At 31.4% G+C, this 21,340-nt stretch overlaps 2 protein-coding genes across 3 annotated transcripts; one reads left to right on the forward strand and one right to left on the reverse strand.

Moving 5' to 3' along the window:
* Window positions 1–908: 908 nt before the first annotated feature.
* On the reverse strand, window positions 909–10,715 carry LOC130655377 (uncharacterized). Of its 2 annotated transcripts, XM_057458126.1 has the most exons (13): window positions 10,601–10,715; window positions 9,101–9,187; window positions 8,388–8,421; window positions 8,071–8,118; window positions 7,568–7,735; window positions 7,415–7,488; window positions 7,226–7,334; window positions 6,692–6,730; window positions 5,983–6,042; window positions 4,559–4,864; window positions 3,883–4,107; window positions 1,534–1,862; window positions 909–1,211 (listed from the first exon to the last, which is right to left on the reverse strand). In XM_057458126.1, exons 2-13 carry the CDS (start codon window positions 9,182–9,184, stop codon window positions 1,023–1,025), a joined length of 1,665 nt encoding a protein of 554 aa, XP_057314109.1. In that variant the 5' UTR covers window positions 9,185–9,187; window positions 10,601–10,715; the 3' UTR covers window positions 909–1,022. The 2 variants fall into 2 exon arrangements, with proteins under 2 accessions (XP_057314109.1, XP_057314110.1); XM_057458127.1 differs by lacking the exon at window positions 10,601–10,715 and having other exon boundaries at window positions 9,101–9,746.
* Window positions 10,716–13,590: 2,875 nt separating this feature from the next.
* Window positions 13,591–17,396, forward strand: LOC130655657 (alpha-1B adrenergic receptor-like). Its single transcript, XM_057458436.1, has one exon. It carries the CDS (start codon window positions 15,206–15,208, stop codon window positions 16,163–16,165), a length of 960 nt encoding a protein of 319 aa, XP_057314419.1. The 5' UTR covers window positions 13,591–15,205; the 3' UTR covers window positions 16,166–17,396.
* The last annotated feature ends 3,944 nt before the right edge of the window (window positions 17,397–21,340 follow it).

Below are 21,340 nucleotides of genomic sequence, written 5' to 3' on the forward strand. Positions count from 1 at the left end.
TATGAAGAAACAAGAAAGACATAGGCTTATATTTGTTTATTTATTTATTTGTATATCTTTCTTAATCTTAACAATTTTAGCTTCAATAAAAAGCTTCTAGCGCTTCATGTAACTATAACCTAAGATAAACAGGATCTCGATAAGAAAACATTTTTACAGCGATATTTGAAGAAAGATGTAAAGACTATAACAGAGATATTTTTGTATCGCAGCCTCTTTTAAATAAATACGTCAATTGATATTAAAGTTTGATTTGTAACTTTAAGGAATTGCGTTTCTATGATTTAAGAACAGAAGTTTTAAACATCATATCAGCGCGCGCAATTAAATTTGATAATCAATACATTGCATAGTGAACGATCCTTTATTTTTCATCTGATTAAATAATAGTCATAATTTTATAGCCAATTTCCACGTACGTTACATGTTTATAGCTTATAATAAGTCACTCCATATTTTAGTTTGCAAGCTTTTTCGCTATTGGGTTTAATAAAGAATGCAATCATTTATTCGGACATTGTAACTCATATAGCTAACTATGTCACCTAACTACCCTGTGAGATGAATGTGTTTCCAAAATAAACATATTTTGATAATTTTATTAACAATGATACTAATTAAATGGTAATTACTACGGTACCTTGACTAATGAGAATTGTAATCTTGACTTGACTGTTTAAGAATTAATTCATCATCAAACAATTTTTTATTAATACTTTTGATCTAAAAGCGTGCATAATTATTATTATTGTTCCCTTGGCAAGAAGTAATTGAGATCAATGACAATTAAATTGGAGCCCTTCTCTATAAGTTTATTTCATCTTCCAAGAATTAAATTTTTTTTTCCAAAACCATCGAAATAAGAGTAATTCTTGCTGGGTAGCTATTTATTTTTATGGCAAAATATGTAAGTAAGTGAATAAGTGAATAAATAAATACAAAAAGTAAAAAATATCAGCTAAATCAATTTTATACATGACTTGTTAAGCTCTCTCACTTTTAAATTCTTTGCAGAACTCTTGTTAGATAACATGTGTCTTTAAATTATACACACTGTTCCATTTATATGTGTGACTGTTGCTTGAGATCTGCGACGCATGTGACATAACGTCTGTCTCTAAATTTATTCTCTCATTTAATACTCTGCTGCATATAGAATCAACGGATTGCCAAACCGAACACAAGCTGCTTGCACTGATAAATCGTTTACCCTGAAAGAAGCAAAATTAAAGTTGTTAAAACATGATGATACGAATTGACCGGCAGAATCGCGTTGTGACGTCAGTGGATTAAAAAGGATAAGAAAAGATTGTTAATCTGAACAAAAATAATATCTCAAAGAACAACAATAATGTTTTTACACTGTGATAAGGGGCAAAGGGAGTTTAAAAAAAAGTTATTGAAAATATTGATGGTAAAATTTACCATTTTGAAAAGTTCATTTATTTTGCGACAAACGTTCTAGCGTTGTTGATGGCAAGTAAGAGAAACTTGAGAGCTGTGTTAGTCCACTATCAGTAACAATGTTCTAACCTTATCGCATTTGTCTCGAAAGCAGCACAAGTGTTCCTTTTCTTTCATCTTTTTTGCTAGCGTTTTCATCCTGTTGAGAATAATGACGTGTTTGTTATCTGGGTTGCTTATTTTACCATTCAGCACTCTCAATAGTTTTTCCAGTTCGTCAGGTATTTTAAATCCTTTATGTTTAGCAGCAAGTAAAAAACTTGGAAACCAGCTCACTGTCTCTTGGTAAGAGGATAAGTAAAGTGGGAAATATCTAGAACAATTATTGGTATTTAATGCTATTCCACTGATGATTTGAAGAGCAAATTCGTACGGTTTATGCTTCAGTAAAGGAGGTTCTAAAAAGAATATAGAAAATAATGATATCAATTGCAATCATGCCTTAAGGGAAGAATTCGTTTGCGAACAATTCTTTTATTCCGGAAACAATTTCTTTCGTCACGATATTCTTTTTAATTAAAGCTAATTTATAGCGAATACTTCTTCCTATTTCTCAGGCACATAAATACATAGTTTGTTCCTTGTACGATTATTTTTAGATGAAATAGATGACAATTATATTCAATCGTGACAATAGGAAACATGTCTGCTTTTGTTAAAACAAAAGAAGATTGTATTTTCGGATTAATCTGTTTTTGTAAAAAACATTAGGAAGGATGTCTAGCGAATGTTCCTGTTTTGTGCTTAGCGTTTTTTTATAAGAACACTTGTTTAAGAAAGCCTTGAAAATTTAGTTGCATTTTGAAGTTCTTTGGTTTACCAGTTCTTCTTTTGTGCGATTTTCTTAAGTAACAAGTCATTCTAATCCTACAATATCTTTAATACATATAAAAGTTTTGACCAATTGTTATTACAGTTTTTGTGAAGAAAACATAGCAGTTTTCATTTTGAGCTAATCTTAGTCCAAAATGTAATTTAGGTAAAAAAAACAATCATCATCGTGACGTCACATTCGTTTAGCATGCTTTTTTGCTTGTAATGTTTTTATAGTATGTCGCTTTGTGACAATGTTTGACGTTATAAAGGAAAATACAAGCGTTTGAAAAGAGAGTCCGATTAGCCAACATATTATAATACGTTTATTTGCTTAAAAAATAAACGTAATGTCATTATTATCAATGAGAAGAAAGGGACCGACTGTTTTTGTTTTGTGATGGTTGCAACCGGTTTTTAACTGTTCTTGCTGACGTTACCAGGCTATTTGGCAAAAAAGACTTTGTAACGGTTAATTAGTTCTATGATGTACTTTCACAAACAAACTAGATGTCACAGTTAAAAAGCTTTACCGAAAGCACGAAATGTCAAAAAAGAGGAAAAATAAGGCCTCAGGCTTGTAAAGTAAACATACTTTATCACATTGTGTGTCTTGTCAACTAATTTAGGTAGTCAATGAAGATATATATCGTACCTAACGAATTGTTGTGAAAAGGTTAGAGGTATCACATGACTAACCTATACTTTGCCCTGTATTCGTAGCAGTTGCAAAATCAGCACTGTTGTATTGGCCAATTTTTTTCGTCCAATAAATGTGAAGGGTATGTTTTGTTTATTAAAGTTGTGACGTGTTAAAGACGAGAGATGTAATTAATACTATTTTTATCATAGAGCTTAAAATTGACCGCAGTATCATCAACTAGTGACTAACAATGCACGTGAACATCATTTCAACCACGTGATGCAAATATGTTGAAACAAATTAGCGAGTCAGTGACAATGCAAACGAACGTCAAACTGAAATTAATTAAAAAATAAACAAAATAAAGTAAAACCAGCTTAAGGTTCAAATCAATGTGTTTTCCAATCCATAAACAAAGCAGTCTTAATTTTGCCATAAATTAAGAACGGATGTAAATTCGTTTTTTCTTTTCTCACTTGTTATTCATGTCGGTTTGATTGTTAATAAAAGCAATTGCAAAGCTCAGTTAGCAACAAAGCATTAAATTATTTCATAAACCTAAATTTTAAGGAGATTTAAAAGAAAGTACATAAACAAGAACAAAATAAGGCCGACTTGAAATATAAGAACTGTCAGTCCCAAGTCAGATGTTACTGGTTCTGATAGAAAAGAAAAGTTTTAATTCCCCTTCGATAGATAAAGGAATAACTTTTATTCCTTTCTGATGAGTCATGTCTCATGTAGACCAATGGAAACAGTAAAATAACCTTAATTTTATAATTTGTGCCAATGCGTTACAATTAATAAAAATTAATGCTACCGTTTGGAATTCGTTGTTTATTATCCTTATCAGACAAAAGAATTCGTTGGATAAATTTTCGTCACCTGCAGAAAATTTTGTCACTTTTGTCCAACAGTTTTTGTCTGATAATGTAAGCGAGATTTGAAGAAAAAGTTTTAACCTTTTCTTTGCTCTGTAATTAAAATCAATATATAGTCACAGGATTGGATATTTCTCTGCAGGAATGAAGCTATTCCACCTGCAGAATCTAAGGTTGATTGCTCTAACAATGTCGTTCGCACTTCAATGTCATGGATGGTGAGAATGTAGGCAAAATCACGAAGAAATCTTTCTAGAATATCACAACCAGACCGATGAAGAATCAACACTGAACGCACATTCTTTTCTAGAGAAAAAAAATGTCACTATATAGTTTTACAACATCATAAGTTCTTTTACAAGATATATTATATGCTGCTTGTTATGGTTCAAACGGAGCAAATAGATAGACTGCAATAAGGACCTGTGAATAGGCCAATTAATATCTTTACAGAAGAGACTTTTTCCTAACTCAACGTGTGATATTTAGGGCATTTAGGCAGTAAAAATCAAACAATGCATCATACTCGACATTTGACAATTTTTAATTTGTTTCAGTGTCATTTTCAAGCACAAGTCGAACAGTACAAAATCAAATAGTGTCAAATCTAATTGATTATTCGTTATACGATTCTTAAAAATTTAGATATGAGCAAGCTTCAAGATTTTAAACATAGAGTCTAATTTCTGCAAAAAATATGAAAAGGCTGCCGTTGGTTAAGAAAAAGTAAAAAAGAAGAGGAAAACGTATCACTTACCCTCTAAGAGTAGAGTACTTGAACTTCTCATATTGGAAAACAATTTTATGGAGATATGTTTAAACATTTTTACAAATGTAATGCTTAAAATGATCAATGTGAGCGAAAGGATGACAAAGGCTAGTGGAATATCAACATTGAAGATATTTTTGTCCTCCTCCTCATTTTTGTTTTTGTTATTAAAACCTTCCAAATTATAATCACAATAAGTTCGTCTGACATTTTGCAAAGCTTTAAACCTATCCTGACCAGATTCTGGATGTATGTTGCAGAGCTGTTTGGCAATGCGTCTCTTTTGGGAAAATGCTGGAAATAAAATTAATAACAGCAAAATATAAGAAGGTCTATAAGTAAAAGTGAGCACATATCATGTTCATGCAGACAAAATTTTTTTTGCCTGTAGAAAGCGTTTTGCTAAATTTAATCAAGTCTCAAACAGCTTGTCGGATATAGAAATAATTTAATAATCGGAACAATTAACATTACAAGTCTTTTTTGGGCACGAACATTAATCAAAGAGAGCTGTTGACGAATTTGAGGAAGTTAAATCCCTAAGTAATTAGTCAATCATAAGTTAACGATGCTTGCTTAAAAAATTAAGTATGTGTATTGTGGTTAAGCCTTAATTTTCAAGTAAATAAAATGTTTAGTCTCATCAAGATATGTTTAACTAAGGTAGCCTTTACTTGAAGTTTTATTTCGGGGTCGAAAGTAAAAAGCTATTGCGCATGCTCAAAAAGTTATTGCACATGTGTACAAAGTTATGGCGCATGTGCAGCTCACACAACCCCGTTACGAAACACTTGATGTACGATATTTCGGATCCAACGGGTCCAAATGATCCGTTTTGGAATATCTTATCTTTTGTTAACGTCAGCAATATTAAGAACGTTAACTTTATGACGTTCCAATTTGTGTGTTCCTAATAAGCATTTCCGTTGTTGTTGTTGAAGATAAAGAATCTAAACTTAATTAGTAAAATATTGTTTTGTCAATAGAAAAGGTATTTTAAGAACAAATTAATTTCATAGTTCTCAAACGCCGACAAAATTTGATTAATGTCTGTTCTGGTAAGACTGGCTAATTGCTCCTCAAAGAACTTGTTTCCACGTGGCAGATTTAATGTTTCGTCATCAAAATAAAAACATAAATATCAGATCAGTGGAAAAACTTCAGAACTAAGCATCGATGTTAGCCTGTACTGAATTGAAATATTGCCAATTATTGCAGATATTCGCAGAAATACAGACATAATAAAAGTGAAATAAAAAGATTTCCAGTCTAGATTTTGTAATTATTTGTAAATTTAACATAATAGTAAGACAGATAAGTGATGCATGTAATTTTAAGATAGTGGGGTCAGCTCATTTTTAATACAATTTTTACTGATAGATTTGAGTACCATGGAAAGATAGTTGACATACCACTGTATTGATTTTGAAGTTTCTTTACATGACATGTTGAGTCAATTAGTGATGGAAAATCTATAAATAGATATATAATTAAAATTGAGGTTCCTCGAGCTGTCAACATTTTGCGTCATATAAAGCTAGTGAAATTACAGAGCGTGGTTTTTGTAACTTATCTTATCGTTAAAAAAAAATCGGTATACTGTATCGAACAAAATCTTTCACTGACCATTCATTTCTACCAACTTTATCTTTTGATGACTAAGTGTTGATTTTATTTTGAGACCAAATGCATATAGTGATCTTCTTTTTCAACTCAAAAGTGACCGACATTATTTAGAAAATTTACTTGGTAAAAAATGTTACCAACCCTTTTTATGCGACTTTTTTTTGGTGATTAGCTAATAATGTATCGAATTTACGAATCAGGATTATAATTTAGCCGTAATTGACAACACTAAATTCCAAAGTAAGATTTTATATTCTTCAAAGTTTATTACTGTTCATTGAGCAGAGTTAATTTGAATGACGCAAAATTTTTACAGATTTAAGAGTTCTCTTAAGGGTGCCAGTATGCTCGTTATATATATTTGCTTCACTTTGTAAAATACATCTTTCTAGAAGTTGATTAATTTCCGATCCAGCTTAGTTAGTTACACGCCACTGATTTAATCCTTTAATCAGAAAAAAATGAGAATGAATAATAAGAAGTATAAAAACTCACTATGATGCAATTCCAGCAGCGCGTCTACTTCACATTGGTCTTAAAACGAAATAAATTTAATAAATTTTAAATTGAGACTAAAATATGCATTCTTTTAGTTCGTATATTGGTCGAAAAACATGACTAAAATGGCGCGAGTTGCCCAGCGAGAATAAGGCATGGCATTCTGTAAAGACAATAAATGCATTATGTTCGCCAATTAGTAGGCAGTAATTGTGCCAAACGTTTTATTTGTTAGACTATGCATCACAACTAAGATTAGTATGGCCTGGAATAACGCCTTGTGTCTTTATCCACCGTTAGTTTTCTCAACAAACACTTTGTCTTCTATAAGAAAATCCTTTATAAGAATATGATGGCTGCGATTTCGGGTTAAAAACAATAGGTCTATTGTTTAAAACAATAGAGAGATAAGAATAATAATGATTAGAATTTTTGTATTCTTTTTAAAAAAGGTTGTAGTACCTTATGTAGTACCAATTGCAAAATTTCTTGTTTCGCACACTGGGTAAGAAACAACAAAATATAACTCACTTGGTACGTTCAGCGTAAGTTGTGCTTTAATATTTGCAGGTATGGAGGTGATGCTGATTACATATGTAGAATTAAACTCCACTTTTTTAATAAGTTCAATTCTTGATGCCTATTGAAAGACAAAAGGTTGTTGGTTTAAGTGACGGAAAATATGGCGGCGAAAGTAGAAAAAGTATTTAAATCACTTACCTTTTTGTAGACATTTATGTATTGAAATGAAATGTGTGACGAACCTTGGACTTCTGCAATATATCCCCAACAATCTTAAAAATGCAAGATTATTACATTTACTTTCAAGTCACAGTAGAATTATTCTACTTCAACAAACTCCAGCATGCCTACCTTGATTTTCATTGGTTGAAAGGTTTAAAATAATTATATTTGTATGTGGCACCGACGTGTGCTCATCTGTCATAAATTGCAATTGAATTTTCGCACTGTTGCACAAAAAAGAACGCGATGAACATTTCTGTTGAAGTTGCTTCATCGAGGCTTCATGGAAGAACAAGTCTAAATACAAACAGACCAAAAGTATAGAGGGGAACGTACCGACTTGTTTTCGGGCCTTCTTAAATTTTTGTAACGCTACGGAATCCGAAAAAAAAATAGCCCCGAGATTTAAAAAACTGGCGTCAAATGAAGGCTTTCCTAAAAACAATAGATAGAACCTTGATGTCGCCAATAAAATAAAAGAAATATTAACTGATTTTTGACGTAATTTTGTAAAAAAAAGAGCTTTTTAGAGAGAAGGTTTTCGGAATCGTCCTAACAAAAAATCGTAAACCAAGTCTATATTTATAGATGGCGAAATGTATGGTGATTATTATGGCTAGTGATGTGTTTACCTTTATCCACGTAAGTTTTTGTGAAGATACCCCTCTCGCATGAAATATCTACAGATAGAATGTGTTATGCAAGTTAAGTAAATTTAAAAGTAAAAAACAATGACTATTTCAATTAAAAAAGTCGCGATAGCTTTAGTAAAATTGTTACAGCGCTACAGTGACGTTATTTTAACGGTATGGTATGAACGTTGTTCAAACAGCATCTTCGCAACATTGTTATTGCGTTCGAAAACCATATCGTTGCAGTTTTCATTCGCAACTTTCATGTTACAATGTTTCTGTGTTTACTGCGAGACAATATCATAATTAACGTTTACTTTGATGCTGTTTCGTGGAGTTCTTTAGCCAAACCTACAGGGAAAAAAATGATAAACCACGTAATAATTTACTATGCGAAAGGTACATTTTTTGATTATATTATTTCAATGCAAATAAACGGTGTGAAGCATCGCAATAAATTTCCCTTGTTATTATTGCTGGCAAAGTAAAGAATAAAAAAAGAAATACTAATATTTAAAACAAACAAAGGAATCTTATAAAGATATTCTGGACTGGCCACTTATTTAATTTAGGCGTTTAGCTACACGATTTTTTTTATAAAAAACTTTACTCGCTTCAAAAAATTATTAAGCAACTTCAGTTCTGTACAAGTATAAGCACGAGCCACACAAAATAATATTTGTTGGGAAAATAGCACGCTTTCGAAATAAGAGAAATCAAATTACAAAAATAGAACTTCATTGTTGCACACTTCAGTTCATATTTCAAGAACTTTTTTTTTACCAAAAATATGAAATTAGTTGAATAAGACCAATAAAAAACTTCAGATTTAGATATTGACTAAAAATTAAGCTAGTTGAGATCTGACGAAAATCCTAATTGGTTTAAAAAAATCGTGAATTGAATTTCTTTGAGTTGCATAAGCGCTGATTCTTTGAGATCACTTGATTGATGCATGATTGATACTGGGAGGTATATATATCACTAAGAATTGGAAAATAGTTTATTACAATGAATAACATGTACAAACCTTCCAAGATAACGTCTCTGAAATTGCATAAATATTCAACAGAAGCAGAAGATTACAAATAAACCTTTTCACTGCCATTGGCATTCTCTAAACAATATAAAATGTATTAGACAGATAACGCGCTAAAGAGTTAACAGTATTAAGTAGTTTTTGCTCATATTTTTATCATTTATATAGGTGGTTTGCCTCGAGAGTAAAGATTCTACTTTTTACACTTAAAGTTTTGGTAAAAATTGTAATTTTAACGTCGAAAAACTTTCGATGTGAAAATCATTTTATTTGTCCTAGGTTGTCGTTTTCACTGTTCTTAAGATCTCAGCCTGCCTACCAAGACAGGCTTGCATATAAAAACGCAATATAATAACCATCTCCGCAAGGCATAAGTTTGTTTGGCGCCTAGCCTGCCTTTACACAAACAGCCCAATATCAATTTGATAATCATAACTTATCACATTACGGTGTAACTCACCTACGAAAATACACAGTAATCAAAAATATCACGTTACGTAAAATTACTGAAAACACACAAATAAGACATTCTCAAAACCCTCTAAAGGTTTTTTTTTAAAGTATTTTTCAATCAAAAATTACAATAGACGACATGACATTACAACATATTATGTATTTCGCCACCTTTTCGTTTTTTCACATCGCCACGCACCTATCAAAATATTTTTTTTGGTTAACTACATCTAGTATTATTTTCATAAAAAAAATCAGAAGCACAAATGAGCGCTAAAAAATGAAGAGAAAAATTAAGGATGCTAAAAATTAAATGTATTGTTAATTTGTTTCAAGAAGTTTTAACGCTATTAAAAATCCGGCATATAAACCTGAAAATGTAACTGTCTAAAGAAATGTAACGAAACAATGAAATGAAGAAACACTTAATATAGCATGATAAAAATAAAAAGTAGTACTAGCCTATATACATGTATATATTTGACTACGAAATTTATTAATTATGGTAATCAATGCATAAATTATGTATTTGATGTAAATGAGGTGCTGTTTTAAGGCAAGCTATACTAACTTTATGCTGATGTAAACATGTTCTTCACTGTCCAGTTTGATAATTTGAACATAATACATAAATATTAACATATAGTTATTCTGTTTTTCATATGTTGAGCAGCATCTAACTTGTGATGTCAAAATTTAACTTTTAAGGACAATATCTCGAAACCCAATAAAAGTGTTTTTCAAAAGGTAAGAAGATTCATTGACAACTTTTAAAACTTTTTCTTCTGAAGCCAACTTGTTTTTTCACGAGAGGTAAACTTTAAACAAACTTATAACAGTATAAAAAAGTTTAAAAAAATTTAAAAAGCATACTTTTCTAAAGATTTTGAAGAGGAACATACTACCGAGACTTACAACAGCCCAACACTTTAAGATTGGGCCACCCTTTTGGTTGTTCCAACCACAAAAAAACGACTTACACCACAAAAAAATATATTATAAACAACACATAGTTTCTAAAAACAATAAACCACCAACCTTTTATAAAATACTGTATCAAAACACTGTTGACGTATGAAAAATCCGATCCAAATTTGAACTGTCAAACTTGAACTTTTCCTTGATTTATAAAGAAACAAAAACAATAAGTGGAACCAGGCGCGTTTTAAAAAAAATCATATTATTTTAGTATGAATGCGAAGAATAGCTAATTAGGTACAAGTCCCTTTTTTTAAAACTTTGTTCTGTAAAAGATTTATTCCTGGGTAGAAGGTTCCAGAGTGTGAACTTTGCTTGTTATTTTCAGTATAAAGATCAGGAATTTGTTGTTAGCGATCAGTATAGACATGTGAACCCATGCGGAACACTTCGGCTTCAATTGCTGAAAAAGTGCTGAAAATGATAGTAGCTTTCCAAGGTATAGTTCCTTTATTTAACTTTGTGAGAATAAATACATATTATATATAAAAACTAAATAATACACCTTTTCCTACCACATGTTTTAAAAACCTTTGATGATTTAAAAAACGTTTTAAACAGTATAAAGTACTCACACAAATGTTGAAATTAGCATGTATAAAAAATTGTCAACGCTATGTCACAAGGGAATGTAATAAACAGGTTCATTGTTAACGTTTTAAGGCAGATATTTATTAACGTAGAATTGTAAAACAATAGCTGTAACTGGTTTATTTATTTTGACACATTCAAAATTCATCAAGTTTTTTGTCAGGATTTCAAATATTACCGTGATATTATTATGAAATTACAACTATTTATTGGACCATATTATTCCCCATATCAAGCCACCTATTGAAAAGCTGGAAAAGATTCGGTACTTCAAAGAACATACATCTAGAAAAAGGAAAGAGAAAGAGAGATAGAGAGACAGAGAGAAATGAAGAACATAGAACAGATGTTCTACTCATGGTCAAAATCACTGAATGTTTTAAGAGGCAGCACAAGTCCAAATGTGATGTAAATTTTCTAAGAAGTTCTGGCACCGTTAAAATTTTTGGTGTTCTTATCATTTTTTATATTATTGTAGTCGTGTAATGTAAATATGTATCTCTTTCTATCTTTTGGTTTCTGATGGAGATTTTTATCTAAATTTTGATGCCAATTAAACAATGCAGCTTTTCTAAATTACAAAAATATGAAAACATTTATCGTGGTTTTAACATTGAACCATGAGATCGTTGACGTCTTGAAGGGCATTTTCCGAGACGTAAATTTTAAAAATTTCCCATTTGACGCCCATCAATTATTGTTGGCTACGTTTCGACTACGTTTTAGCCTAGAATTAAACTCACTTGTTCATGACAAATTAATATCTATATTATTCAATGACAATGACTGAAAAGGTAAGTGGTATGTAGTATTTTTAAAGATATTTTCTATTGTCTAGTATTCTTTAAGGTTTTATCTTTAAAAGGAATACGAAACAATAGAACATATATTATTGTGAAAAAAGTGTAAATTAAAAATAAGTTGTATAAGTAAATAAATAAACAAGTTTAAAAGAGGAAACAAATTAAAAAAGTAAGTCCATTTTCAACATTGTAGATCTTAAAATGAAATTCAAAGTTTTCTTCCGTTTGTTCAATTTTTTTTTTGGTATTTAAAAACATGATTTCATATAACATGATGATAAATAGCTACGGAAGCTCATTAGTGCCAATTTAAAAATAGATTTTACGATTTCTTCTACTATTAATGCTACTTTGGGTAAAAACCTTCGCGGCCAGAATGTATAAAAATTGCGAAAAGATCATGTTTTTTGCAGATTTAGGGGAGAGGGGTTATGGGGAGGGAGGGGTACATTGACGCGTAGAACTAGAAATCAATTTATATTTGGCTTTGCCCGCACTGGATACATGGACACAATACGCAATCATCGCTTTTTTATGTTGCAGGATTAAAGGGTTCATTAATAAGGTACTTTATCTGCCCACTCACGCAGCAGAGAGAATCTTTTTCCAAATAATAACAATTCAAGAAAAAATAATGTTTTTTAAGAATGGTCGAAAATTGTCTTTAAGAACTAAAAATAAAACTAGCAATAATATAAAAAAGAAAACTTACGGAGAAAGAGAGAAATCACTTATTGAATATTATGGATGGTGAAAAAACAACAACAACAACAACTTAACTGCTTAGAAGAAACAAAAAACTATAATTACAAAACTGAAATAAAAACTAGACGATGAATTCATAAGATTCCTGAAATAAAATAGCAAAAAATGTAAAACAATAGAAAATATAATAATGTATACAGGATGTAAATGAAAAAATATATTGAAAATAAATAAATGCATAACCTGAAGAAAGTTAAACAAAAAATATCCACCATGAAATATGACACAACCTTCCGCATTCGTACTTTTACGTTTATTTGAAAGAAGGAAAGTGTAGTGGTTTAGACTCTCTTTCTTCTTTCTCTTCGTCCTGTTTTTAAACCGATAAATTTATAAGCTAAGTACGGAAATTTATCCGCACGTCACTGTATCTTCAATTGTATTAAATTGTAGTGTAATAACCGAATGTCTGATTTTCTCAAACAGTAAGTATGTGCAGCTACAGTGCAGCTCTATAACCTGTTATACTGTAAGTTATCTAGCTCACTATGATACGATGGCTCTGGGTGGTCACTTTTATTATTTGTATTTGTTTGATGAATGGAGCTACTCGGTCAAAACACAAGTGTGCCCTGATATTCACCCCCCCAGAAGAAACAACTAACCAAATAATCAATAAGTGTATGTATTAAGCATCCTGGCTCGAGACTTATTTCACTGCCTTTACAGTAATAGGAAACATCCCGCTGGATCTCCTGGCTATTTACATGATTAAAAGTTACAATTTAAGTGCCTAAACTCGTGAAGATCAAGATAAATGATGTTACTGACATATCTTAATAGAACTTGTCTAATACCTTGCACAATTGATGGAAAAAAGGTCCCCGAATCTGACGCCATTGATATACATCATTGAATCAATTTTCGTTTGCGTTAGTCCACGACAAAATAAGATGTTAGATATAGCTTTTTATCGTGAAGAAGAACTAGAAAACCAGTCACTACCGAATGCAACAGATTTCATTTCACAGATTTATTGCGTAAAGTCTTGATGTCAACGATTGGGAGAGATTGGAAGAAAGCAAGTCCTTGCTGAAGACAGCACTTTATATTTTACCGCATTTATACAGAAGACGAAGTTTTTTATAGTAGACGAAGCAAATAAAACGTATTACGCCGTTACTTGTGATCTTGATAATTTTTCCAAATTATTTTCGCGCAAACAGAATAGATTTAAGTTTTAAGTAATAAAGTCAAACTTGTCACAAAAACGGATTTATATGACCCATTACTAAGCGTATTTCCTATGGAGAGATCAGGTCTAGGGGATGATGTAAGTTGGGACCTTAAATGACGTCTGCAGTAAAGAAGCCTCCGCGATAAAGTCTTCTGCTACGTGGTAAGAGCTTAACCGCAATTTCATTAGTTCCTGAGCAGAAAGGTGTCCGCTGTAAGAAGGTGTCACTGTTTATGAGTTACATGACATTTCATTGCAGTCCGATACAGTTTCTTGCGTTCTCGTGTGTCGAATTAATTTAATTAGGACGATCAGTGAATTGGTTTGGTGCTTCAAATAAGTTGAATACTTTTCCTATCTTATTAAAATACATAACGTAAGAGGCAAAGGAGGGATGGAAGAGACTATTGTTTAGTACTCTGGATGTTGTGAACGGACAATATGCGCCAGATTATGTATTGTTGACTTAGTCTTCAGCATTGAGAGATCTCAAAAAAGTACGTCTCTAGCACCGAGTCTTAAGTAGGTGGGGGCACTATATACTGATTTAAATTAGAAAATTTGTCGTCTTAACCACTGAAGAAAATAATGCAATGGTGTTTTTCTGTCTGTCCACAAGAAAAGTGTCGTGCAACGGGCACACGAAATAGCGTGTAATTTTAAGACGGACGCCCCGTGTATTTTTTACGGGTTAACAACTAGTAATTTATAATTATTGCCCTCCAATATACTAACAAACATTTTGCTAAGTGTTTTGGCAATATAACCTCTTCTTTGTCACTTTTAAACACCGCCTAACTCTATACAGTGCTCCTAAATTCCAAGCCTGAATGGAGTTAACGTAAAGTTTCAACTATCTTCAGTATACATAAATATTTTGATATTTTTTATACATATATTGTAAGCAAAGAATATACTGTTTTCTGAAAGAAAAAATAATTTGTTTTGGTTGAAAATTAAAAAAAAAACACTTTCTAACCATTATAAGGATAGAAGATGTTAAATTACAGTAACCTTGTTTTTACTGAAAGTAAAATGAAAAAAGTGCAAACAGTAATTATAAACATAAAGTAATATGTAAAATACAAACATTATTGTTAATTAAAAACTAAGAAATAATAATGAAACAAAATATATAATCACACATAATCATAATAAAAAAAAAAGGCGAGAGAAAATGTTATGTGAAGTTAATTATAAATATTTCTCACTAATATTCTTTTTTTTTTCTTTTTTTTTTTGCCTAAACAAAATATTCAATCACGCTTTAAAAAAATAGAGAAGAAGAAATCATCAAAAACATCGAAAAATTCCAGATAAAGTTGAAGGATGTCAGCCATAACTTGTTTTCCTGGCACATGGGCGCCATACGAGCTTTCTATCACCACATCAATTATTTCAGTTACACTAGCAGTAACAGCTTGTAGTGGAAACTTGTTAGTCATAATTTCTGTTATCAAAGATCCAAAACTACAAACACCTTTCAATTATTTTCTCACGAATTTAGCTGTAAGTGATTTTCTTTTTGGTGCCATTGCGTTACCGATATCAACTTACGTACATTATAAAGAGTCCCGGAGAGAGCTGAGTATTCCGCTAATGCAAGCTGTTCATATGTCCTATTTCATTGCTGCTACAGCAAGCCTGCTAAGTTTGATTGCATTATCAATTGATAGATTCATAGCTATTGTATACGCTGCAAGGTATAAGTGCATTGTATCTCCAAAGCGAAGTCACTTTGCATCTTTTATGATTTGGTTGGTGTCATTGACCGTACCATTTGTGTACTTTAAGTTAGGAATGATCAATTATCTCATGTTTTTTGCCAATACTGTTTTGGTTATTGGTCTTTTCTTACTGATTGTTATATACGCAAGAGTCTATAATTTTCTTCAACGTCAATCGAAAGAAATGCGGCAGCATTTAAATCTGTCAAGAGCTGTTGATTTGGATAAACTTGCTCTGAAGAAAGTTCTTCTAGAGAAGAAAATTGCCGGAGTTTTTATCACAATTCTATTGGTGTACATACTAACCTACCTACCTGCCATTGTGATGGTATATACACTGCATTATTGCACACAATGTAATTGTATATTGCGTCACGTTTTCCGAGATGGTCAGTTCTGGTTGATTTCATTGCATTGCGCTGTCAATCCGTTTATATGCACTATTCGATTAAAACATTTTAAAAGAGCAATAGTTAGGCTGTTTGGTTGCCTGTCAAGAAATAAAGTCGCTACTAACGAATTTATAAACACACAAACAAGTATTGATATGCAAGCCCTTTAAAGCTATAACTTCTGCTTAAAGTTTATAAGCAGTCTAAAATACTCGCGAAGAACTTTACCAAAAGCTTTAAAGAGAATTACGAAAGCTGAAAATATTGCCATAATTTTCAGGAATATATAAAAACTGATTTGATTAAAAGCACAAACATTTGAAGAAAACTGAGGTATTATTTGTTTAATAATAGGAAGACATTGTGCGTGTTTTATTGTCGGATTTTTGTTGGCGGAAGAAGAAGAAGAAAGTTTTGATGCACTGGACTTCTTACGGATCTTAATGTTTGATTTGTTTTTCTTTATTGTTAATATATACATAGTTTTTCGATTAACTATTAATTTGTGTGCCTGGAACAGTATTTATTTTAAATATATAACAGCCTTCACTAAAATGTAAAAAGCAGCATGGTCAACAAAGATTTTTTAGTGAAATATTTTTTGGTGAAGGAGGCCTATACTTAATGGTGTGTTATATCTAAGTACTATTGATATTAATGTTATCGACGTTTAAAAATTATAATTTGAGCATCTGTTGTTTTTATTTGTTAGCGATTAACCATGCACGATTCTTGTACTTTTATTCACTGTGTCAGAAAATTACATTAATGTGTCTTTAATGAGCCAAACCACATCTTTCAAATCCAGCAATCACTGCGACCTTAGAGGTCTTTTTTAATGACTAAAAATAACCAAATTTGGTAAGTATCTGTCTGCAAAAGCAAAAACGTCTTTAAGCTTTTCAAACAGGGTATTCTAGATTAACTATAAACATACTGTGAGCTATTCCTCTTAAATATGCTTTTAAAATTTATACAAGACCCGCCTAAGCTACCTAGCTCCTGTCATACAATATATGTCAACAATATTTATTTGCTGCCCAGCATCTTTTGAACTCACTTCACATACATTTCAAGGTTTTGTCTTTTTTAAAACTTTTGGTGAATTTCCAACAAACATGGCCTCGCAGCAAACGATACTTCGCAAGTCAATGCAAATAAAAAAATTCAGGAAAAGTGAATCTATGGGAATAATAACTGTGCAAAGAACTTTACGCGGAAAAGTATCAGAGGCGGTTTAGTGTTATAAAGGCACTACGTGCATTATTTTTTTAGCTTTCTAAATCATATCCATCAATATGTTGTTCATGTTCGTTCTCTCTTCGTAAAAAAAAAACAACGTGGTTGACTTTTTTCTTTCCTTTTGAAACTGAATACAATATATTATTTTACAAAAATCAAATTTTATATGCCAGCATATATATGCTTACAAAGTAACTAAAAATGTTCAATTTATTGCCGGTAAAATCTAACGGTGAATTTCCAATCACAAGTGACGAATCAGATCGAATTGGAAAATTAGAATTACTCGAATCTGGTTGGTTAGTAAGATTTTTCGTTCCGATCCAAACTGAAAGTTGAAATCATGTCAATATTTCTTGTGGAGAGGAACGAAAAAATCTCTATCGACTAATAATTACCAGAAAGCCAATCAAATTAAGGTATTACTATTTCCAATTTGAGCTGTCTTTTTCTTGAGCATAAGTTCAGTTTAATAAATACATTATTACTTTTAAATATATTAGTAGGTTTTTTTTAGGTTATTTTAAGCAATGATGTTTATTGCTTTGACCAATCCAACATACAGCTGATGTTTTTTAACTCATTTCTGATGATATACGTCTGCATTTTCTTGTTGTCAGGATATGATTTGCAAATCTTTTCAGCTGCTAACCTTCTCTCTGCAAATCCTAAAATTAAAAACGATGAAATTAACATGTACTTTGCGTAGTGGACGCCAAAATGCAGCCTACACAGTAACAAACAAGTATCTCCTATATACGGAAGTATTTTAATAAGTTTGCCTAAAAACAGGTGCATCCAGTCTAATTATGATTTGGCGCTCTTTTTCTATACAATCAGACGGGGATTTTTATTACGAATAAGCACGAATATACTAATTTTTCCATTGTGTTTCACAAAAGCAAAAGCAACATAAAATAGACTACCTGGCAATTCACAACCGTCAAATAGGTTAGACTGTTGGACTTCTAAAATATAAATAAAGTAACATAAGCTTTACAATAAGAAGTCTAGTCGTAATCAATTGTGTTTAAAGCACTTAGAATCCCTTTTGCTGTAAACAGTCTCTTAAATATGATATAATTACCAAACAGGCTCCTAAAAATTGGAGAAATGTGAGAAGAATTTTTCGTTTATTTTTTTTGCTTTTGCTACCTACTGTTGCAAAAAAGGAAAAGATGCCAAGCGAAGTTATGCTTACCAAGGGTTATTCCTTGCAAAACTTCAGATACGCATGTACCTAAAACACAAAGATATCATTTAAAAAATCAAACAACAGTATATATGTTATATATATATGTTACAAAAATTAACAGAATATTAATTGATATTTTACTGAAGGTAACTTACTTGGTGATTTGAAGACCAACTTTTTAGATGGCCCATTTGGTAATGGTATCACTGTAAAATTATAGGGAGTACCCATTTTGAGATAAACAACTTTTTTAAAATCTTTGTTCTATAATTAAAGAAAAAATGTATTTAATGAAAAAATCTCAACCAATGATGTAATGCAATCTGGACTAAATATAACAGCGTAAATCTCTACATTTCATTGGACGCGAAGTATACTGTAATTCAGAATCTCAGACAGTACAGAAATGATCATTGTACATTTTATTACTTACAATGTCATCGAAATTGAAGTATTCTTGTGTTACTTCTGAACCTTCCCGTATTTGCAAATAAAATCCCCAGCACCCTACAAAAATTTATTAATTTGGTACTGTATCTAGTCCCTTGCTACGGTTACATAAGATGTGTTCAAAAAAACTTTACGATGGCCAGAAAGGTTAAATCAGTGTTCTTCTACCTACCTTCTGCAGAAATTTTATCAACATAAAATATCAGGGCCGTTTTTCCTTCTTGATTTCTTGCAAAAACACCGCCAACAGACATCTTTGTTTTAGCACATCGTGCTGGTAAGCTCGGATTGGAAGTCAAGTGTAGGTAATGCATATCTGTTATCCTGCTACCTATAAGAAAAATGTTTTAAAATTTCTATATTGTGGCACTAGAGTGAAATATAATTAAAAAATCTATAATTCCAGCCATTTTAAATCTAAGTATTGTCGCAAATAGTAAGCAAACTGATAGCGAATAATACCAATGCTTCTTGATCCCTTTTTAGCATTGTGCTTCTTTTTTTAATATGTGCAAGATTTATTCTCATTTTTATTGATGAAAATAGAAGTCAAATGGTGTAGGCGAAAATTGAAACTCATATAATACTTGATACTTACTAGTTTCCACAAATGATGCTACAAATTGACTCTTTGAATAGCCTGAAAAAAAAAAATTTGCAACATTTTTAGAAATTAATGCTTTAGTTATACATTCTAAAGGTATATGCGGGATAAGATTAAATTAAAAATCACCTTTGCTATCAGTTGCATCTTTCGAAATTTTGTCCTAAAGAAAATTTAATAGAATATTTTAAATCTAGAACATTGATTGTATTCTTGATCTGAAGATTTTGCTATTTTTCTCACTGCATTGCATAACGTTGCATTGCAGCCACGACACACAATGTTAACTTACCAATGGATTTCCTAAAGTTACTTGGAAGAACATGAGAACTAATACATTTGCTGTATTCATCATGCGTTTTTTTTTCAAGTAAAAATATATTATTCCAAGATTCCAACGAAAGTGATGTTCCTAAGGTGCTGGTAAATGAATTTATATGGTTAAATGACTTTGTATGGTAAATGAATTTATATAGCACCAATAAAGGCGTAGGTTGGTGATCTTGCAGAAAAATATTCACTAGTATTCGAACTGTGCGTCACAATGCAAACAGTAATAATTTAGAAGTCTAAAAAAAGTAATATTGTGTATGATGTACAGTTTGTTTACTTAAACATACAGAAAGTGTATTCTTAGTGAAATTTGAGTAAAATAAATGAGTAATGGGGAACATTTTCGCCTACACATTTCATTTTAGCTTGCAAAAATATTTTCTGTGTGGGAACTTCGTGTAAATACATAAAATATTTACAACAAAATCGGGAACAATTGTTTCTTTTTAGACTGACTCAATAAACTAATTTAACAAATTAATTTATAATGAGGTAAAATCACCTTTTTGTTGTGGGAGGAAAAAATATGTGCGAACTGTCATTTGTAAGTTTGTATTGTATTTCAACGCCTTTAACCTGATAACGGTTTATAGATTACATTCCTGGTATACACTTCTCTAAAGACGCCTGCAAGGTAACAAAGCTGGAAACTCAATAATATATTTAAAAAGCATGTCGGATAGGAAAAATGATTTTGTTGCTAGTTCTTATATTCCTAAGCAAAACAAAGTAATGACGTAGAATTTCTGTCTGATAAAATTAGCCACTTTCTACATGTCCTCAGATTCCAGTAACTATAGCAAAACTCTGTCCCCTAAGCTAATTATTTTTCTTCAGCTACTAAAGGAAATTAAAAGTTAATGTCAAAAATAGATGCGGGACATTTTTGTTGTTGTTGCAAGAAATTTTACCTAGTGTTGTTTGGTGATGACTATTACTAAAGAAACGCATTTATACGCGGCTGCTGTATGTTATTATTTTATCTTATTTTTTAGATTTTGATAACATAAAACAACTTGTAGGCTACCCTTTAAGTTCCTCGGGCCATGTAAAAAACATGTCCGCATACTAAAACTAAACTGGTTGTAGTTAAAGAATTGTGCAATTAGACTCTAGTCTTTAGAAACATGGGGACATCTGGCAACACCCTAAGAACTTGCCGTTCCTCGTGTTAGCAAACAATAGTAAGAACAAATTTAATTTAGGATTGGGTTTAGTGTTTCTCATCTCGTTTTCAAAACAGAAAATGTGAAAAAAATCGGGTATACAAGAACGTATTGAAAATCACATAACAGCTATCAAGCTTTCTTGCATTATCGAAGAATTGTTTGGATACAATGTATTGAAGACAGCTTCGGCCTTGATCCCTTAAAAGAAGCATAAAAAATCACAATCAAGACGTAGCATATCATTTTTTTAATAATATATCCTCTTGCAAAGGCATGGATAATACGTTACTATTAACCCGACGGCTCGGAGCCAAAAAAGGGTCATAATAAGTCAAATCTTGGAGGGAAGGGG

This window comes from Hydractinia symbiolongicarpus, chromosome 8 (genome assembly GCF_029227915.1).
Source record: "Hydractinia symbiolongicarpus strain clone_291-10 chromosome 8, HSymV2.1, whole genome shotgun sequence".
Taxonomy (NCBI): domain Eukaryota; kingdom Metazoa; phylum Cnidaria; class Hydrozoa; order Anthoathecata; family Hydractiniidae; genus Hydractinia; species Hydractinia symbiolongicarpus.

What these genes read in the sequence shown, in the direction of transcription:
- LOC130655377 (XM_057458126.1), bottom strand. Translation starts at nt 9,184, where the DNA reads ATGCCAATGGCAGTGAAAAGGTTTATTTGTAATCTTCTGCTTCTGTTG. An exon ending in AAAAACTTACGTGGATAAAG is followed by an intron (nt 7,736 to 8,070) that starts GTAAACACATCA and finishes GTTTGTATTTAG; the next exon opens with ACTTGTTCTTCCATGAAGCC. An exon ending in ACATAAATGTCTACAAAAAG is followed by an intron (nt 7,335 to 7,414) that starts GTAAGTGATTTA and finishes GTCTTTCAATAG; the next exon opens with GCATCAAGAATTGAACTTAT.
- LOC130655657 (XM_057458436.1), top strand. Translation starts at nt 15,206, where the DNA reads ATGTCAGCCATAACTTGTTTTCCTGGCACATGGGCGCCATACGAGCTT.